Below are 22,554 nucleotides of genomic sequence, written 5' to 3'. Positions count from 1 at the left end.
AGCTGAGTGTCACCCGGAAATTATGCAATTTTCTTAGTACCTGATTTAAATGAAGAGCATACGAGGCTGTGTCACTTGTTAATTGGGGAAAACCGCTCATATCATTTAGAGGTAATTGCCATCACAACAAGACTAGCTATCTTAGTCTGTCTTTTCCTGTCTCACATTAGGACGTTAAACCTACGTGTTCAGAATGCGGAGACAAACCACAGAGAAAACTTGTTTTTTAAATCTTATTTCTTAACTATTTGAATGAAAATTAGCTTTGTTTGAAGTCACACTCAGATCATCTTTTGGTGTATTTCAAAAGCGTTTCCAGTGGTCATTTTTAGCATTTAATCATAGAAACGGTGTTGTTTCCTAGGACATAGTTTCTGCAGAGTGGCAGTAGTTCATTTAGAAATTCACCACTAAAATGTGGGCAAGACTTTTGGAGCAGAGCAACCCCGCCCCTCTTCCTCTCTTTGTTCAATTCAATTCAATTCAATTTTATTTGTATAGCCCAAAATCACAACAACAGTCGTCTCGATGGGCATCGCCGTAAAACATGAACTCAAAGTGATCACTAATACAAAGAGTTCAATAGGAAAATACTAAAATGAACTAACAAACTGACTAAGCTATACTGGCATCCCTGCCCTTAGACCCCCCTTCGCGGTAAGGAAAAACTCCTAAAAAAACGGATTCCGGAAAAAACGAAGAGCCCAGAGCTTCTCTTCTCCACCAACTGAAGTCGTTATTCATGCTGATCGTTATTGTTGACCACCTGATGAATGCGATTTTCCAAAAACCAAACAAACATCTGTCCAAATCCAAGATTTAATTGCCCATGTTCTAACAAATTGCACTATAAAGTGTCCCAATGGGGCTACACAGTGGTGTAGTGGATGGCACCTTTGCCTCACATTAAGAAGGCCTGCTTTGTGTTCTGGCTTTCTGTGTTGAGTGTGAATGTTTTCCTTGTTCATGTGTGAGTTTTCTCAGGGAACAGTCCAAAAACCTGCTGCACAGGTTAACTGGTGTTTCTAAATTCAATCAAAGCCCATCCAGATGACTGCTGTTGTGATTTTGGGCGATACAAATAAAATTGAATTGAATTGAATTCAATTAAATTGGGGTGGCGCAGTGGTTAGCGCTCTTGCCTCGCAGCAAGAAAAGGCCCTGGTTCAAGTCCCGGCTGGGGGACGTGAAAAACACAACATCAATGGGGGACTTTTCCGTGTGGAGTTTGCATGTTCTCCCCGTGCATGCGTGGGTTCTCTCCGGGATCTCCGGCTTCCTCCCACCATCCAAAAACATGCTTCATAGGTTAATTGGAAACTCTAAATTGTCCATAGGTGTGAGTGTGTGAGTGAATGGTGTTTTATTGTGGACATTCTACCCTGCGACAGACTGGCGACCTGTCCAGGGTGTCCCCTGCCTTCGCCCATGAGTGGCTGGGATGGGCTCCAGCAGCTCCGTGACCCCGAAAGCGATTAAACGGAATAGAAAATGAATGAATGAATGAATGAATGAATTAAATTGCATTCCCCTCTAGGTGTGAGTCTGGTGACTTGTCCAGGTAGTACCCTGCCTTCACCTGACAGTTGCTGGGATAGGCTCCAGCACCCCATGACCCCAAAATTGATTCAGTGCGATCAGAAAATGGTTTGGTGTCCCACTGTTGCTTTCACACCTCTCCAGATCTCTTTGTAACCACTGGGTTGTCAGAAATTAGGCAAAATCTAGACTCTCAACAGAAGGTGACAAACCTTTCTGATCCGTTGCAAACTTCAGTCCGGCTTTTCTGTGTCTCTGGCTGATGAAAGCTTTTGAAATGACTTGAGCTCTTCCTTTACACCCCTCTTTTCAACCTTTTCTCTTCACTTGTTATCATCCTATTGTAGTTGAGTGACATTTGAAAGAGTTGACAATCATCCAAGTCTGTGGAGAGTTATTTTCTTCCTATCCCCTGAGCTTCAGCTTTGTTTTTCCCCTAATGCCTGCACTTGATCTTGTTTTTACGAACTGCTGTCTTAGAAATGTTAAAAATAGGAGCATCCTGACTTTCACTTCATCCTTCTCCCAGTAAATCCAGAATATTACTCTGCCATCCATCACTCAAACCTTATCTTTTCAACTCCTTTGCCTAAGCCAATTGTTCATTCCAAGTTTGTTTGCTGTCTGAACTGTGTTGCTCACATTTTTAGAAAAGGTGGTCACTCAGTCAGTAATTCTTAAAAACCAATGCCTATAAAAATGTATTTTGGGGTTTTTAAGATGCCGTTGTGGCATTTTTCTTTTGATGGAGGGCAAATTTAAAGAAAATTAAGCTTGGAATTGTATTTCCTTCTTAAAATGAATGAGGAACAGAAAAAAAAAGTTGTAGGAAAAACTTTGTGTGTGTGACGTAACATACAATGATGCTCCATTCTAATGCAACTACTTGTAGACGACTAGATCCATGTATGTCTTTGTGGGGTTTTCTGAGCTAAAATCTGGCTCGAAACTGTATGGCTGGATAGCTCCAATATTGCTTGCCATCTTTGTTGCACCGGTAATGCTAGGTAGAGGGTGTGAGGGGCTGTAAACTAGCAAGAGAGAGTGTAAACAGATGGATGACAGCAATTAGTGGCAGGCTTACTCCACACCAACAGTCCCGCCCACAACTCGGAGGCAAATTTGCAATGAACTACTGCTGCTCTGCAGAAAATATGTGCAAGAGAAATACATGTTTTTTTTTTATTTTGGCCAAAAACAGCATAATCATAATTAAAACACCACTGGGAACACTTTAAAAATAGATCAAAAGATAATCATAGTGGGTCTATAAGTAGAAAAAGCACATGCTTGTGTTGAAATCCAACATAAAAACCTTGTCACACGTGTCGAGAGGCTGATTTTTGAGAAAAAGCTCACTGGTCTTTTCATTTCTGCAGAAAGGATGCTGAATTTGAATGCCAAAACTTTCAGCTCCATACTAACCATTACTACAAAAGGCTAATGAATAGCCTAAAATGTCTCTGAGGGGTTATTGAAAAAACAAGCTCAGAGCGGGACTTTCAGCTTCATCATCCCAACAGTCGTCATCTTTCGCCTAAAAAATGAATCTCAGCACTGCAAAGTTCATGCAGCAATTAACCAAAAGCAACAGGGTTTCCACTAACATCTCAGCTCGCTGTGCCAGTGAAACAAACTGCATCCCCGAGGGCCGCTCTAGAAAAAATGATGTCTGTGAGATGGAGCTGACGGGTGCGTGTTAGGGACCGACAGGGCCCCCAGCAATCCCACCACAATGAGACCAGACATTGCTGCACAATACTGGCTGGCCCACTGTGTGATGCAGTGGTTTCAGAGGAAATCTCATCATAAACTGTCCGACCTCTGCATAACTCAGTGGAGAGCTATTCGATGTTTTCACTGCTTGGATTATTGATATTTTCGTGAATTCAAAGTCTGCTTTAAGCTGGTGGTTCTAGACAAAACAGGAATGTAAGGGAGCGAGGCGATGGAACGATGGGCATCTCACATCTAATTTCTTCCTCAACTTGTAATGTACATAAAGATGTCTCCCTCACTTAGTGTGAGTGAAGGCCCGGGTGTTTCATCTCTGCATGCTCCAAAGTTTGGTCTCCTTAAAGCCACAGTGAATGTGAGCCATCTGCAGGCGTTTCCTGGCCCACAGGAAATATCAAAGTCATAGACCACTTGGTGTGCTGGTAAAGACAAAATGTTCATGCACAGGTTTTTGTACAGTCTTGTTGCAAGTCAGGTCAAGTGCACACTTAATCAACACGTTAAGAAAAATAATTTAGTTTAAGTTATTCATTTTATTTTATTTTATTCAAACACATTTTGAAAACAACAGCAGATAGGTCTGATAGCAATAATCATTCATTCTGCAAACCTTTTCCGTTAACGGAAAAAAAAACATCTTCATTTGACGGAATTTATGAAAAAATATCATGTTGGAAGAGAACATTATCTGTTTAGTTTTATCTATTTCAGATTTTTAAACTTCTCAACACGCCCAAATCCCCCTACTGCCAGACCAACGTGCTATGTTTAAATTGCACCGCAGGTCATTAGATTGCGTATGTACATTAACTTAACATTGGAACTAGTTACCTATGCCACACAAATCGCATTTGGTGTGGACACAGCTTAAAGTGCTTTGGGGCTTCAACGAAAGTAGTAAAGCGCTATGGAAGTACAGGCTCTAAGTTTAATTGCTTTTAAGTTTAATGTCCCCCTTAATTTGTATCCTCATTTTCTTTCAAAAACATCAAAAGTGCCTTCTTTTATTTAGAAACTGAACTGTCTTAAATGCATGAAATCAGATATTTGCAGTTTTTTGAATTGATAAAAGGAGGATGGGTACGTTCACTTTAATTAGTGGGGTGAATTGTTATGTTAGCCCTGTTTTGTAGTAAATACAGAGGATGGATAGTAGATTTATGTGTTTCCCCAATGTTCAGTACAATATTGAAAATATACTGTAGATACCAGAGAGTAGAACAACATTTTGCTTTTGGGTCCATGTTTTTGGCTTTATTCTTGATTGAAAATTTTTGAGAAATAAGGATGAAGGAGATGAAACGCAGGCATGTCGTGTGGATTTTTCTTTTTTTAACCCCCCCTAAATCCTGTGCAAGGAGTTCATTAGTATTGTTTACATGACAAGCCTTACTTTTAGAAGTCAGACAATCGGAGTGTAGTTTGTGTGGCGTCTTACAGGTGTCCTATCGGCACTTACGTACCTGCGTGTGCAGCATTTGTGCACAAATAGTAGTCAGTACTTTTACATTACTAACAACTGTGTAGAGTGCGGCATTAGGGCACCGTACGACAGCATTACCCCTACTTTGTAAGTTTGTGCAACTTACATTAAAAACTTTACAAACATACATGATACACGTACCACATGCATGCCAATCATCATTCTGTCCCTTAAGGTGGCAGCATAAGCATTAAGGGAACTGCAAGAAGCATCTGTGCTGGCCTTAAAGAGGCCCGGACAACCCAAAAACCTGCAAACCCTGTATGGTTGCATGTGACTAAGACTTAAGCCAAACTTCTCTGCAGACTTTCATCTACAACTCAGATATGTACAGGTGAAAATAGTGGTGCCTAATTTACCTCACAGTCTGTACAGAAAGCTATTTTGGATGGCAATTAGGCACGCTTCAATCAGCAAACTGCTCATCCAGCTTCCGCAAAGGTACGGATAGCAGACCAGCAGCACTAAATGGAGCTTTCTTACATTTTCATTGAACTTTTTATTTTCACACAATCAAACCCCACCAAGTGCATAATGTGTGCAAAGGTACTATTACTTCCGCAATAAGGACACATCCCCAGGCAAGCTGGGCTCCCCGGTCTGCCTTGACACATGCAAATTTAAATATGAATTCATAGGCAGACATGATGACGGTTATGCTTCTGAATGAGTCATTCCCTCAACTTTTTTTTCTTTTTCTAAACGATTTCATTACAGAACTTAAGGCCCCAAAACTATGAAGTACACAGATTTGGCTGCTGTTGTTGACTCCTCAGGTGGAGCCAGAGGCCAGTCGTCGTCCTGGTTCCCTGTCTTTGTGTCTGTTTGACGGCAAACCTGCACAATGTCAGAGGTAAGTACTAACAGAGATTGGTTATTTAATCACACTAGAAAAGAGTCAGAAAGCTTGAAATGCTGTTTGAAAACCCAGGTGTTATAATGTACTCTATCTCCATAGTGCTCTTCAAGTCCAGCATTTGCCATCATTACAAATGCAGGCTAGTTATCAACCAAGTGGTTCCCACTGACAGCTTTCAAATGAAACTAGGCAGGAAGCCTTTTCCCTACTTGCAAAACTGTCTGCCTTCTTTTTGTTGGAAGGCATTAAGCTATTAATGCATTTTCATTTGTGTGTGCTGTTCCTGCCAAAGCTGCAACATCCCCCTCTCCGTGGAGATTGTTTTTCACTCTGCTTTGTGATAAAGCCTCTTCCCGGCCCCCTTGATGCCGCAAAGCACAGTAAGTGCAAAGAGTAATCCAGCAGACTTAGCACCAACACTGATATAGCATCTGCTTTTTATGCAGCAGCATTTGTTGTGTGACATTTTTTTTCTCCGCAATCCTCCCTGATGCACGAGGAGAATGTGACAAATTCCCGACTTCAATTAGACTCTAGTTTAATTTCCTCCGTTTACATAGGTATTAAGTCAAATCCCCTCATATCACTTGCCTACTAATTCCAGAAATTTTGCTTGTCATTTCAGCACAGAACTTTAGAAAATAAGCCTTATGAAATTGTATAAATAAGATCAGGCCTTAAAAATGAGCTATTATAAGAAATATTTAAATAAAGAGATGTATAAACAATAAAACAATTACATAAAGTGCCTAATTGTTTACTTTGTTCATTTTGCTGTTTTACATTGAAAACAAATGATGGCTCTGTTTTAATTTGGAGTTGAACACTTTTGCACATCCGTTTTCAGTATTCAGAGTCCTTTGCTCTGCTTTTGATCTCTCTGTGGGCTGAACACACCATAATCTGTCTCAGTGAAAAAGCTAGGGTGTTAAGTGCCTTGCCCATGGGCACTTTTGCTGCTCTAGGAAGTGGTGAGGAGCATTGAACAACCCTGTTCTTAGCCTTAAGGCTGCATGTTCAGCCTTAAGGACGTGGGTCCTGCTAGATTTTCTAGGTGGCTTTAGGCAAAAAGTCACAGCAAGGGCATCCAACCAGAAACCACAAAACATTTTTAAATGTAAACCATTTTCAATAGTAATATACACGCTAAATCCTACAAATTAAAACTCTTAAAAGTAAATAAATACTTACAATTTGAAACAATAAGAGCAGAAAAACTGTACAAAACAAAGTAAAGTCCAAAAAAGCTTGAAAAAAAGGCCAATCAACCTGTCAACTTTATTTATACAGCTATTTTAAAACGTTGCATCCCAAAATGCTTTATAAAAAGAAATTAGACATGTGTGCCAATTTACCACCCACTACTTATTAGCACAAAGAAATGGGACTGTGTACCAACTTTAATTTATAGGTAAAAACAAAAACAGAATAAAATTACCGTAGATAATTGGAGGAGGAACAAACAAAGGGACAGAAAAGCTTAGAAAATTGTGTCTGTGTAAAAAGTAAATACACCGAAAGACTTGATAAAAGCAGTAAAGCAGATGGCAACATCAACACTGGTACATATATTAATCATGTTTGAAGTTGACACAATGTAAAAAAAAAAAACTGTGATGAAACTGTGATGAAGAGAAAGTTTATATACACTGACCCCCCCCCCCTCCTTTTTTTTAAAACTTTATTGAATATTAAACCCTTTTACAGAATATATAGACACGTGCATCCAAGATAAAGCAATGACCATGACATTTTCTACACAGAATAGTTAAGAACAGGATATTTATAAGCAATGATAAGTTAACAAATAGTGAATAGAGAAAAACATAAAATAAATAACAAAAGTAATAATACTCATCAAAAAGAGAAGTACCAAGTTCCACTTTATAAAAAGCTTTGGAAGCATAAATATTCTTAGGAGTATCATAAAAGCAATAAAATGCAGTAATACATAGAAAATGTTCTTGCTCTTTATTTTCCATAGCAAAAACTAGCCCATTTAAGTGCAGTAAAAGTATGCTTAGTCTATAATAAAGGTGAGGCAGCGTACTTGAAGTCTACCATTTATTTACTATATACATTGTAATTTTTAAATGTTTTAATATAATCAGAAAGGTATTTATTTAATATGCTTCTTGCACTACACTCACTCAAGAATACTTAATAAAGTAAACTTCTAGTGTAATCATTTTTCCTTCTTCAAATTTAGTTTGAAAAAGTAATAAATTAATAGTATTTTTACATTTTCATTTTCAAAACCAAAACAAATTACTATATATTTTAAGTTTATGACACTATCAATCTTTAATTTACTATTTATTAATTATTACTACTGGTTTCAGAGCTCATAAAAAGGACTCAAGGATTATTCATTGTCATTTTCCTCAGCAAAAAGTAATTTATTTAAGTGTACTACAAGTAGTCTACACTGAAGGTCAGGAAGTACACTAGAAATGTACTTTTTGTTATATTTTACATTGTGAAATTAAAATGTTCCAAAGTGTAGGGAAGTATTATTTTAGTATACTTCCAACACTACATATGTATACATGGTCTATAAGCACTCTACCTATACATATGCTAAATAATACTTGATCTCAAGTGTACTACAGTATGCAGATTCAAATTTAGTGTGAAGAAGTAATAATTTAACAGTATTTTCTGTGTTTTCATCATCAATACTAAGCTAAATGATGTGTTTGAAGTTTATGTTGCTATTCCTTTTAAATGTACTATTTATGAATCGTTCCAACTGGTCCCAGAACTCAAAAGAAAGATTTGGGGATTCTTAACTTTAAATTCCCTTAAAGTAGTCTATTGGAAAGTACAAGTAAAGCTTACTTTGTCTTTACTAGTGATGCAGTATACTTGAAGTTTATTTCTTATGTACTATCTAGTTTAAACTTAAAACATTTGAATTAAGTCTGAAGAAGTATTCAGTTAGTATACTCTCTTCACTACATGGTCTATAGCATACTTGCTATACTTATACTCAAGTATACTTGTTTAAATAAACGTTTATTTTTCTATAGCTTTACCACGGGGTGAAACATAATTTATAGACAATCCACAGTTATAGAAAAATTGAAGTACAGATTAAGGAGTCTTTGCAAAAGATACAGTTATTAATATTTAAAAATGTTTCCATATTGTAGGTTATTTGGGAATATTTCCTTTCTACACAACAAACTTAATCTTATGGTGTGCTTAAGTTTTAAAAAATAAAAATGAAATGGCGCAAGTGTCACACTAAACTTTAAGAAGTGAACATTTCTTTTGACCAAGATCGGAAACGTATGGCCAGGCGGGCTAAAAACAGCAGCGCGTGAGAGGTGAACAGTTCAGGTGCTGAAAATATCCACCAGTAACCAGCAGGAGTCACGCGCCCACAAGCTGGGAGGGAAAAGTTGTCGTAAAAAAGCCCAAAAATCTCAAAGCGGAAGTGATGACCGAAGGGAGGTAGGAAGAAAGCCTGGCAGAAGTTCACGGCGGAGCTCCGGGATGAAACGGTGAAACTTTTAAAAAGTTTTGAGTGTTTAAAAAAAACAACAAAAAAGCGAAGTTCACCTTTGAGGGACAATGGGACTCCCCACTTTGGAGTTCAGCGACTCTTTCCTGGACAGCCCGGACTTCAGAGAGCGCCTAAAATGTCACGAAATCGGGCTGGAAAGGACCAATAAGTTCATCAAGGAGCTTATTAAGGATGGAAATCTGCTCATCACCGCGCTCAAGAGTGAGTACTTCTTCTTCACAGACCGCCTGTGTGGTGCGTTCACGTACCGGTTACTCCAGTCACTGATGCTGCTGCTGCTGCTGCTGCTGCTGAGGAGCTTTAATCCAGACACAAAGCATAAATAATTAATTATGTGGAGGTGGTTGTGATTCCAGGACATCTGTTTGTCTTTGTGCCCCCCCTGCCCGCACTATACATGTTCAGGGGCTTGTTTTTACAGATCCTAAAGTAAAGAACAGATCCAGACTCACATGTGAGATGTATGGATTTACTCAGCTGTCTGCAGTCACAAGGCCAGAGTCAGACATATGGACGTCATTACAGCTCGGATTGTTGTTGCTCAGTTTCATTAATGACAGATGCTTTCATCCTCCAGAGGTCACCCATCAGAGGAAGAGAAAATATAGCCTTTTCAACGGTTGCGTGAACCCTGGGAATGGCGGCTCCATCACCTGGTCATGGGTCGTTGTCCCCTCTAATTCTGGGTTCATCCTCAAATTCCAACATGCAGATTAAACTTCCCGTGCAGCTGGAAGGCTGCGGGGAACAGAGCGGTATCTCCTAATGTCAGAAACGGCGAGAGATTAGAAATATAGACCTAATAAATATGGAAAACAGCTGCATTGGGGTAGAATAGGAAGGGCACAGCAGTGCTTTGACATGCACAACCCATCACTCAGCTCCATATTCATTTTTTTCCCCCCACAGTTTAACCTGACTATAAAACAGCCTTATCTGTAAGAAGTCATCGCCTCTTTTCCCCACTTTTTTTTTTTTACCATTCAGTCATACTCACTTTAACCATAGTCCATGTTATTTATGCTTTCCCCCCCAAAAAAAAAAAAATTTTTAGATTCTGGAAATAAATTTTAAGCAGAAAAATAGATGCAATTCTTTGGTATTATTAAGAAAATATGCTGTGGATGGTGTTGACTGAAATGTAGACTATTAAGCTGCAACTTTACTTATTTTTTGAGCAGAAGGTTTTTTAATCTATCATTTTTTTCTTGCTGACTTCTCTTCTCTTGCCGACGGTTGTGCTCCCTTGGTCAAATTCCTCACTAATGTTTTTTTTCTTTCTTTAGATAACTAACGTTTAGTTGTTTTCTTTCCCCAGCCACAAATTGTACTCTGATAAACATCCTTTGACGTGTAAATTGGGCGCATGTTTAATATGACGTGTCACAGCAGAACACGGAAACACCTTAAAAAACCTAAAACACAGTGTAGCTACAGCTTCTTTTCTTTTGCTTTAAAGTAGGCCTAAATAGAAAATGTATCATTGTGAAACATGTATCGCAAAAGATGGCATAAAGTGCGATAAATGTTTACACAAGGGGTCTGTAACTTTCCTCATTTAAATTTCTCAATGACCGACCCAGTAGGAGACACAAAGTCTTACAAACACTGATTTGTATTTGCGTTACTGTTACCATATGATAAATGTAAATGAACTGTTGTTTTTTGGCATAAAGAGAAATCAGCCTTTTTTTCTTTTAAATGCTCTATATGAGAGTTTTGATAGAAGTTCAAGACTTCCTTTCAAAATAAGACATCCTGTACCTTACAGGATGTCCTAGTACTGCTAGTAGGTTGTGTAATGTCAGCACTGAATTAAAAAAACAAAAAGAAAATCTACACACAGTTTATTTTACCATTTGTGGTCTATTTCAGGCTGAAATTTGTAAATCTAACTAACCAAAATTAAATCTCAGCTAATTACCCACATTTTTAGACCATAAACCACACTTATAACTCTTGAATCTGCCTTAAGTATGAATTCTGGTTATCCTAACTGATCTCCAAATGACTTTTTCATATATCGCAAGTCATATTATGGATGCAATATTGTTCATTAATATTGCACATTGCAAGTTATCCTCATATTGTGTAGCCCTGGTATAAAACCAAAAAGTCAAAGATTTGTTATTTTTTTATAAATGTGGAACCGACAGACATGGATAAAGCGGAGAGCATTAATCTCACACAGCATCCATGACATATTCTGAACCACCAACATGACTCAAACTAGAGCTGGACGATATGGCCAATTAATAAAATCTCAGATTTTTTCATTCCAGATTCAATTTTCGATTTTAGACGATTTTTTTTTCCTCCCGGATTTTATGATTTTCCTTTTTTTCTTATTAATTAAAAAAACTACAAATGATAAATTTAACAAAAAACTATTTTATTTTAGCGTCTCCTTTGGAAATTGGCATTAACACAAAGTTCAACTAAATACAAGCTGTAAAAATGAGCAATGCAGCAGATGTTTTGTGAGCTACCGTCAGCTTGAGCATCTCATAAAGAGAAATACTAGAACGAACTCGCCAGAGCATTTGTGGTAGCAAAAGCCTTGAAGTTGATTTTGCAGTGTGCGGTTTGAGACCAAAATCTTGACTCACCAGCCAAGTTGGTTGGTAGATAAAAAAATATCCACCAACCAAGTTATTCCATCAATTTGCAAAGAAAAACCATAGGTGTTATTTTATAAATGATATCACATTAAATGCAAACAGAGGAAGTCCCAACGTAATGAAAGTATCAACTGTAACAACTGTTTGTTTTCTAAGTAACTCTTGTATTGAGTAGGGCTGCTGTTGAGCAAAGCTGGGGTACAACCTTGACAGGTTGCCAGTCTATCACAGGCTTACATCACATAACCATACTCCCCCACATTTACCCCTATGGACATTTTAGGGCTACCAATTTACCTATGAAGCATGTTTTGGGGGAGGAGGTCGGAGTTACCCATAGAACCCTACGCATGCTCGAGGAGAACATGCAAACCTCATACAGGAAGGTTCCAGCCAGGATTTGAACCAAAACCTTCTCGCTGTGAGGTGAGAATGCTAACAGCTACGCCACAACGAAATTGTGTTTGCTGGAATTCAATGACTTAAAAGCTAAGAAGTTTGAGGTTCAAGAAAAACAGCTGGTTTTCCATGTTAGCAAGATGTGATGTCACTGTAACCTGACTTTCTTTTTTTTGGAAAAGGGGATTTAACGCTCACTTGTCAAACCTTTGAGATTCTTTTTTAAGGCCAGATAAGAACTCTGGAGGAGGGATGTTTGAGAGTCCTGACCTGAAGGCAGAATATGATGATAATACAAATTTGTCCCCTTTTAAGCGCTTTTAAGTGATTGGATGAAAGAGTTTCAAAAAACTGATCAGATCGAGACGGACTAGATGGAAAAAAGTCAAGTAAATTTGTGTTGTGCACAACAATCTTCCAGACTAAATTTCCCCATGCAGGTTTGAAGTTTTGAATCTTCAAAAGAGCTCCATTTCTGAGTTTTGCTTGACAAAGACTTGGAAAAACATACAAATAGCTGCTTACAATCACTCTCTGATTGGCTCGTCTCCATCATGCAGATCTTTTTTCTGATTTTTTTTTAATCTCTTCCCCTTTTATCAATACCTGGAGACAGGTAGCCATAGCAATAATGTGGAAGAACAACTTCTAAATTGACCAACCAACTTTGTGTTCTTCTTTACATCTTTTCCGCACTCATGGATCACTTTTTGACATTTTAAGTAGAAATACTGAAACCAAGAAGTGGGTTAAGTTCTTAAATAACACTTTTTAACCTTTTAGACTTCAAATATTTTCCAGTTCCCACTTGCTAAAGTTTGTTTGTCTGTTTTTTTTATAAGTGTAGTCTATGAGGACATTTTTAATAAATCAATAATGTTGTTATTTGTGTCAGTATGGGTTAGTCTAGCAGTGCTGTATGAGTTTTGATTGACAACTTTCCATTCAGGTTCTTTTCTGCTGTGGACTTTCAGACATGTAATGTTGCAGTATGGCATCTCCATGTGTCTCAACAGTTCACTGCACTTGTTTCCTCAACATGGCTGACGAATAATCATCTTGTTCCGTGATCTCACCCTGCCCCTTGATGAGTCTTCGTCTATTGGTGCCATCTGCTCTCCCTTATTGCTTTGTTCCTTCTTTGCGTCTTCGGCGTGTCCCCTTCCAGATTTATGCTCTCTGTCTCGCTGTCTTCCTGGTTGCCGTTATGGTAGGCTTCAGCACGATCGGTTCTCAGACGCAAGCACTGTGAGTTGTGTAGTTGCTTGGCAACAGTACTGACTCTAGATGAAAGAGGTAATGACTTGACATGGGAGCCCAGGAGAAGTCAAGAGATGGGACATTTTTGAAAAAGTCACAATCTGTAACTCAGGCAAGTGTGAGGAGAAGAAGGTCAAAAGAATTTTAGGAAACAATTGCAAAACTGAACTGAGGGCATTTGTAACTTGTTAAACAAAGAGCATGCAACCAAACTCTCAAAGGACACTGCCATCATGCTGTCGCTAGGTATTGGGATGTTACTACTTGGATACCGTTCAAAAAAAGCAAACAAGTCAATGTGGACTAAAACTCAGTAGAATTTTACAAATCAAGATGATTAGTTAGAAAGGACTTTATGTGCACTAGTGAGCATAAAGCTGGATGTATACATCTGGAAGACCGTCTATGCTGCACTGTGTCAGCTGGATTCAAAAAAGACTTTCGTCTATCAAAGGACAAGTAGCACTTTATTCATTAGCAACAACTAAAACCTCTGATCTGCATCTGTGGAGATGAAGGACTTTAGCCCAAATCCCCCCTAAAACTGTCTGATCAATAAAATGTCTGGAAGGAGAATTGTAGTTTTCCATGAGGGTCTAGGGTTTAACCCTAACCCTAACCCCTAACCCTAACCCTAACCCTGTGTCAGCTGGATTCAAAAAAGACTTTCGTCTATCGAAGGACAAGTAGCACTTTATTCATCAGCAACAACTAAAACCTCTGATCTGCATCTGTGGAGATGAAGGATTTTAACCCAAATCCCCCCTAAAAATGTCTGATCAATAAAATGTCTAAAAGGAGAATTGTAATTTTCCATGAGGGTCTTAGAAAATTTGTTAAGGAGTTAAAACATCCTTCTCACAAACAGTCTTGAAACTGTTGGCTTTTCTCTCTGGCTAATCAGGCAAACTTTGGTAAGGATTGACTTCTGCTATTTTTTCATGAAATGGGAATACTTAACAAATACAGATTATGCATTTTGTAATTTATCCGACATCCTTTAATTTATCTTCTTGTCAATTTAAACATTCAACCAAGCTTTGATGGTCTTATGGAGTTTGTTTTGTAAAAAATAAATGGTATTGTTGGAAAAGATGAAACGTTTTTTTGACAAAACAGATTTTGATGCAAACATTTGGGGTGTCAAATTATTACATGTTAATATTTTACTAACTACCTCGAATATCTAAGATTATTTATAGAAAAATGTGTCAGTGTATTGAATTTCATATATTTAAAGGACTTACATAAAAACCTACTTTAAAAACAGTGAACATGAGGAGAAAATACAATTTTTGAGATTGATTAACCAAAACCCACCATGGGCCTGAGGGTATGTTTAGCCTTAGGCACACATTGTGGACCGGTCCCGTGGAGGGTTGTTGAGGAGCTGCTCCATCCTCATGGAAGTGCAGGTGTGTCTTGGAGTTTCCTTGAGGCTTCTACAGCCATCTTAGGGGGGGGGGGGGGGGGGGGGGGGGGGGGGGGTATAGTGAAAACGGAACATACAATTGTCACATGTATCATGTGTATCATGCAGTATCTGCAAGGTTAATGTAAGTTGCTCTTATGGTGTACAGGTGATGTTGTCGTACGGTCCCCACATGCCATATTCTAGTTGTTAGTGAGGTGAAAGTACTGGCCCATAACTGATCCCAAGTGACATATGAGTACCTATAGGATGCCCATACAAACTACCCTCTCAGTGTTTGGTTTCCTTTGTTTCTAACAGCCAGGCTGCACACAAGGAGCTCGCATTTATTGCATGAGCAACACTCGAGGGCCCCTTTCGCAGTCCATACTTCATATGACACACCTGCGTCTCCCCTACTTCACCCTTGCTTTACCTTGCATGTAACATAAGGACATAAGGACCTTTTGCTTGCAGCATGCTGTTAAGGAAACATGCATGTACATTTTTACTCTACGGCTCACCATACGGTCTATGATCTTCATATTTCGTCCAGATCACCCACACAGGTTGCCCATTTTTTTATTCCTGCAGACAGCCCGTATCTAGCCATAAGGACAGTTGTGATTAAGTATTTTTCTACAAAACCATGAAGTACATTTTTGGTCCAAAGTCATCCTCTCTCACTGCTATTTTATTGACAGTATCGTTTCTCTATGTGTCCTGGTCTCTGCAGCCTGTTTCACTGGAAAAGTGCTCTGTAAGTGAGTATGGCAGCACTGCTAAGCAGACATGCCCTGCTGAATGTTTTATCAATGGCTTTGAGGACACTTAGTGTCATGGGCCTGCAGCAAAGGATTTTTTACTAAATAAGACTTTAACACACTAAATTGTACTAAACATTTAAGACAGCGGCGAGGGGTTTGAGCCTTGATTGCCTTGGATTGGATTATTGATGGTGGAAAACTGCATAGCTAAGGCTGCATCCTGTGCCTGTGTGTGTTTTTGTCTGAAATCATCTTTGAAAATTTATGTTAAAATAGAGTAATTGTGGCTGGCAAATGATTAATGACCACATATTAGCTCTTACAGTAAATAACACTGAGACGGGCCATACTAACCAGGGTCCCATAAATATTGGGTGCTGATCCAAATTAGAGTCATCATAAAATTATGGGGTGGAAGCCTTTTTATTGCATTTTGGAAACATGTAAAATGTTCAGACTTCATCTATACAACATAGTCTCATCAGAATAAAATAAAATGAAAAAGAACAGAACTTTCATTGATCCCACAATGGATAGATTGATTTGTTACCATTGCTTTATAAAAAAGAAAGAATATATAATAGGGAATTCTAAACAATAAATAACACAGTAAAATATAAGAGTCCAGTGTTAATAACCTTATAACTAATATTATCAACTTTCCGAGAACTTCCTGCAGTTTGAGTTTTTTTTATTTCTTACTATTATTTGAGAGTTTTTGTTTGTGTTCTCTTGTGTTTTTCTTGTGTTTATGAGTTGGCAGAACATAAACTGAATTTAGCATATGTCTCATAAGTCTACTTAGAAAGTTGATAGAAGGTATATTCTATCAATTCTCAACCTCAATTATTCATCCCTAGGGTTGAATATTCTTTCAACTTTTTCAGTGCTGGTACAGAATCCAATATTTCCAATATTTTTTGAGACCATTATATGTTTGTATTCGTTTTTTAAGGGGGATTTGAACAAATCAAAGCAAAAACGTCATAGTCAAAAGTTTTAATTCACAGTGGTTTAAAAGTGTTTGCAAAAAATGTTCAGGCTTTTTATTTTTATTTTTGGCTTTTAAGATCTGATTATTGAGTTGCTGCTTTTATTATTCCTGCAGCTGTAAAACTCTTTGCTTCAGTTTTTTTGCCTTTTGAATGAAGATGACTTCAATATTTTTCTATTAAGCTATATTTTTACAATAAACATGTAAAAGTAAAGAATTCAAGTTGGCTGTGGGCCTGAGTATGACTGCAGCAGTTTGAAACGCTTCACCTTTTAGAAGCATCTCAGTTCTGCTTGACACATTTCTTCTAAAAGGCCGTTCTGAAGCCCTCATATCAAGGAACCCTCGTATGTTACAAAACCAAGCAGGTCACAAGGGAGGCAACACAGCAGCAGGCAGCAACGTTCATTCTCTGTGTGTGCTGGACCTCTCAGGATTCTCACTATAAGGCACCCATTTCTCATTCCCTGAGGATATGATACTAGACAGCAGTGGATGCAGTTTATTTTTGACAGACAGTGATTGCCTGGAAATATTTACAGACCGTTTTGTAGAGGGCATCTTGGAAAATAAAACTCTCTTAGGGAAAGGTAAAATGCTGTTAGGGAACAAAACTCAATATGGAGCTGGATTTACCATGAAGCTGCTTCTAAAATGTAGGAAATGTTCCTACCAGATAATGCATCTGCGTGTTTGTGTGTCTGTTGTGTTACAGTGTGAGCATAGTGCACTGAAAAAACATGAAGGCCATAAATCTGCTTTTGTTTTTTGTTTTTATATTCTACATTTACTTGAGACCAGATATAAAAGCAAAAAGATTCATAGTGGAGAGGAACATGAGCAGATGCTTTGTGCCAAAATTCCATTCCACTCCAAAGGTGTATCTCAGGCTGTGTTCTGCATGTTGTTTACACAAATCATCACTAGTTTAACATAATGTTGCTAATAATTGCTGTTCCTTGGTCTTTTTATTTGCAGCAAAACTTAATGCATTATGTTACTTATTCAAGCTTTTTTTCTTTTTAAGATAACCATGCTTTATAAATATTTGTTTTTTCTACTTCTTATAGATGTTAAATGACCAGGTTTATTTAGAACCACTAAAAATATTTACATTATGATACAATCTTTGGACAGAAAACTTTCTCGCCATCATAATTTATTGAACATTACAGCCAACTTAGTCTACCCTGGCAGCCTGCCGTTTATATTCTTGAATGGAAAAAATCGAAACAAGCCCAAGGCATTTCTTTGTTAGGTGGTATATCAAAACTTCACTTAAAATTCACTCCAGTACTAAATGGAAAGTCAGCTCTTATAACCAAATTTGGGCAGTGTTTGAAGGAAAGTGTGGGTTTTATTTGTCTTCTCTTTGCAGTGATGATTGGTTTGGTCCTTTAACAGAAAGGGTCGGTCTCCTACAAGGAGAGAGAAAGAATGCAAGATATTTACAGTTTTTTAGCATAAAGTACTTGCATACTCTATATTTGCTCCCATCAATAGGAACAATTGTGGACATTCTTTTATTAGCAAAATTGTAAACAAATGACTTCTAAAAGTAATATATATATATGTATATAAAAACGCCCCTCTCACCCTCCGCGGGTGGTTTCTCCTCCAAGCTCGGGTCTTCTACCAGAGGCCTGGGAGCTTGAGGGTCCTGCGCAGTATCTTAGCTGTTCCTAGCACTGCGCTGTTCTGGACTGAGAGGTCTGAGGTCTTTCCAGGTATCTGTTGTAGCCACTCCTCCAGCTTGGGGGTTACTGCCCCGAGTGCTCCAATTACCACAGGCACCACTGTCACCTTCACTTTCCATGCTTTCTCCAGTTCTTCTCTGAGTTCTTGGTATTTCTCCAGTTTCTCATGTTCTTTCTTCCTGATGTTCCCATCGTTTGGCACTGCCACATCTACCACAACGGCTTTCCTCTGTTCTTTATCCACCACTACAATGTCTGGTTGGTTCGCCATTACCATCCTATCAGTCTGGATCTGGAAGTCCCACAGGATCTCATTTTCTACCACCTTCTGAGGTGTTTTCCATTTCCCAATTCCCAATTACAAACTGTTTTTTTATTGTTTGATTGCTGTTCCATCTCTCATGGACAAAAGAAAAGCCACCTACTGTTAAGCCATTTAGGATTTAGCAATGCCAATTCATTTACCTAGTACGTACAGACGGATCATTGATTTGGTCAAATTTAACCAGGACACCTCATCGCTCTTGGATCTTTTCTGCTGTGTGACACTAACAATGAGCCAGCAGTGCCAGTCAAAAGGAAATATCTTCAGCCTCAGGCAGAACAAGAGGCCATACAACAGATGGTACGGCTCCCGTAACATCCTGACCCTAACATTGTGCTGTTAGTTTGAGATTAGAGATTTGAAGAGTCAGAGGACTCTGAGACAGAGAAGAAGTGACAACTTCTGCAAGATGCTTTAAAGACCTCCGTTCCTCCTGATTACATAACCTCCCCACCATCTTGAGAAAACTGGCTCCAGTTTAAAGGAAAAGAGTTGTTTAATTATTGTCCCTTTTCTGTTACCGTGGACTCTTTTAAAAAAAATTTTTTTGTTATTGCTCACTGCACATTTGATCGGCACACTTGAAAAGTGGAAGTGAGTACTGAGAATCGTAAGCTTCTTCTCATTTGAATGTTACTAGTTTGTAATCCTAATTTAATCATTGTAATAATAGGAATTAGAATGCTAAGTAGAAAGTACATCGAAGTGCTTTAAAGTCAGGCTTTGAAGTTCAACTCTTTATTACTGTTTACTGTTATGATGTTATCATTATTTGTTGATTTTTTTTATTGTTTTTTGCATTTCCTTTTTTCTAGTACTGCCTTCACAGTTAAATAAATTGTAATAAAAATCTTCTCACAATTACATACCAGAATAAAATGCTTCATCTGAGGTTATAATTCAATGGAAGTAATATCTACCAGCAGATACTTTAAGTGGATGTTTTATGTCTGCACACATCACTCACAAGTAAATAACTACTCCTGAACCTCATTAATAACTTTGATTGACTGAAGTTAATTGGTTTCTGTAAGGGAACTAATAACCGTGTTGTTAGCCAGGTGGGTGAGATGACATTCACTCATTTATTAATTTTAACATAGCTTCCTTAAGCTCTTCAGCATCACAGTGGGCCAAAGCCTTTGTCAAACAGAGAAATGGTAAAGGCCAAAACGAGTTGTTTTGATGTCTGAACATATACAAGAGCAAATAAAAATCTGCAATGACGGATGTCCTAAACCCATTGCGAAATGAGTTTAAACCGTTTTTAATGTCGTTTTGTTAAGTTAGAAGGTGTAAGATAAATGTCACTGAAGTGTCACTTTGCATGTAGCTGGTCAAAATAAGAATTCATAATAAAAATAGACAGAATTGATACTGATTACAAAAAGGTTACTGTAACCCAAAACATTTTTCTTTTGAAAAATGAAGTCATGCAATTTCAATTGGGTTTAACTTTTAAGAGAAACATTTTGTTTTTTCATCCGTGTGTCTTAAAGAATTACTCCCAAGTGAAACTAGTCTTTCAGATTGGCAAAGACAAAAACTAAAAATGGGCAGACTTGTACTCACTCGCTATCTTCAAATACAATTGAACAAAACGTGCAAAATTTGGGATTTTGAGAGAAAGAATTTTGAATTCTGAATTCTGAACAAGTCTTGACTGGATAAAATGTGAAGACACTTGTCAAAAAAAACCACTAGACAAACCCATTGGGAATTTTCTTGATTCAAAGCTGTTGTGCCAACTTGTACATCATCATGCAGCCTGGGGAAACCACAAGGGAAGTAATTAATTGGTAGTTACCTTTTTCCACAAGTCCTATTTGAACAAAGCCACAAGGCATTGCTATGGGTTCATGTTTTAAACATGAAGCCACATGTGGTAACATTTAAATGGTAAAAGAATGAAGGTTAATGACATGTTCACATATATGATGTGATTTTGTCATATTTTGGAAGGTAAAGTAAGAAGTGACTGGCTGTCTGGATTTTTATTTTAATTTTTAGAGATATACATGTCAGAGAGAAACATACTTAGATTTTAGATGTTTCATTCATGAAATGGCAGAGTCAGATGGACTTGTTTTGTACTGCCAAAAATGCCACATCTTCATTTGGTTTGTTCCCTGGTTTGATCCACTTGAAAACATTACACGGTCACAACATTTGCTTATTTAAGGATAGTTGTGACCAGATGGCAACGAAGAAGAAAAGGAAAAAATCTAGTAGTCCGGGTTGTCTTCTATCTTCACTTTGCATTTGCAATTAAACATCCAGGGCGTCATCCCCGTGCGTGCAGCATTCGCGCGCTTCCAGTAAGGGGGCCTAAGGTATGATTAATAATTGTACATATTTTTATGTCAGAATATAAATGAGTATGTGTCAAAAACTATGCTTGAAAAAGATTGTAAAACGTTTTATTGCCAGTTCCTGGGTTGTGAAGGAATCCTTGGAGACCTGGTAAAACTCTGAGACTGCACCTTTCAGTGATACTTGTGTCCTTCATGCATACTTTGTATATATTTATCCAGTAATGAAGTATCTGCTTGGTATGTGAACATAACACGAGGAGAAAGAAGATGCAATTAAGTAACTAAACCGCTCATCCGTCTGAACACATTTAGCTACAGTATAATAGCTTTCAAGTCAGTGTTTGTATGCAGACTCAAACATTGAGTAAACAATTGATTTCCAGATCCTGCAATTGGAAAAAGAAATCCGAAGAATTTTCTAGAGCAGAAGACCTAAAGTCGTTGTAATGCTACCTGACAGGGTGGACCACTGCCCAACGTCCACGCCTGTTGGCGGCTTTAAAGTGATGCATTCCTCCTGGGACACATGCAGTAATGAATAGCTGACACGCACTGTGTTTCGAGGTAAAATTCCGTGACTTTAGTTTTTATCTAATGTGGGAACTATAGTTTCAGCTGTACGACTTGAAGGTTTTCAGGCACTCTGATAATGCATAAATAATTTTTTTTGGAATTACAAGATGACGTAATACTTTTTCCCCTGCAAAAACATTTTTTCTTTTTCTACGATAGTGTTCAGCTTTGGGAACTCTTGTGTTTGTTTGTCCTAGGATGGATGGTGGTCCCTAGGCACAGGCACAGGAAATGTCCTGTAAACATGCTTGTATAACCATCCCCCATCCTTCCTCAGATAGCATTTGGCCTGACTTAATCCTGCTTCATTGTGTGTGGGTGTGTATGTATTTTGCCAGTGTCTGTGCCTGTATGACTGTGACTCAGGCAAACTCCATGTTCCAGGATTAAAGCCTTAATAATACATTGCAACTTCTCAGACGTATTTTTAATGAATTTTAACTTGTGTAATAGAAATGGAATTCAGGGCAGAAATATGTGACTTGTTTAGGAATGAAGCTTCGTCAAACTGTAAGCGCAGTTCATGCAAAAACTGCAAGAGGCTCTGAGATGTTTTTATTTTTTTTTATTTTGACAGAATGATTAGAAATTATACTCCTGAAAACTCCCTTCCATCAAACGGAGTAGAGAATTGGAGGCCCATGCCACAAGCATTGATTTTATAACAAAAAAAGACTCCTCAAGATGACGTATTTGTTTTCTCTCGACAGAATTAAAATGTAAGACATTCTTTCTTAAAGTTAATTTTTTACAGCGCATTATAAAAAATAGGACTGTCAGCTCCAAGATCCAAATTTTGTGTAGGTTCTCTTCAGAGAGTATTAATCTACCATGCAGACATCCAACAACAGAAAACCAAAAATGGAAACAAAATAAAGTGCTGAAGAAAAATGTACCAACTCCGTTAAACCAAGAGAACAAAGGTCGAGATATGTATGATTAAAAATGTTTGGAAGTCATTTTCTTTTGACATTTTTCTTCATTTAAATTCGGAGGGAGCCGGTTTAGCTCGTTCTGGTTTGCGGTGCCTTCCGTCCATGAA

The 22,554-nt window shown here is 38.0% G+C and overlaps 1 protein-coding gene across 6 annotated transcripts in view; it reads left to right on the top strand.

Moving 5' to 3' along the window:
• arhgap42b (Rho GTPase activating protein 42b) overlaps nt 1–22,554 on the top strand; it is a 125,147-nt gene that overhangs the window by 8,473 nt on the left and 94,120 nt on the right. Inside the window, exon 1 of one of the 6 annotated variants that reach the window (XM_011482299.4) lies at nt 8,956–9,351. The exons of 4 other annotated variants lie outside the window; for them this stretch is intronic. In XM_011482299.4, the coding sequence (XP_011480601.1) occupies nt 9,198–9,351 (154 nt within the window). In that variant the 5' untranslated portion in view covers nt 8,956–9,197. Of the gene's footprint in view, nt 1–8,955; nt 9,352–22,554 lie in introns of those variants that run through there. One more of the 6 variants, XM_011482296.4, reaches the window with a different exon arrangement.

Source organism: Oryzias latipes, chromosome 13 (assembly GCF_053564925.1).
Source record: "Oryzias latipes strain Hd-rR chromosome 13, Olatipes_Hd-rR_3.1".
NCBI classification, from domain to species: Eukaryota; Metazoa; Chordata; class Actinopteri; order Beloniformes; family Adrianichthyidae; genus Oryzias; species Oryzias latipes.
This window is presented reverse-complemented; position numbering and strand designations above follow the sequence as displayed.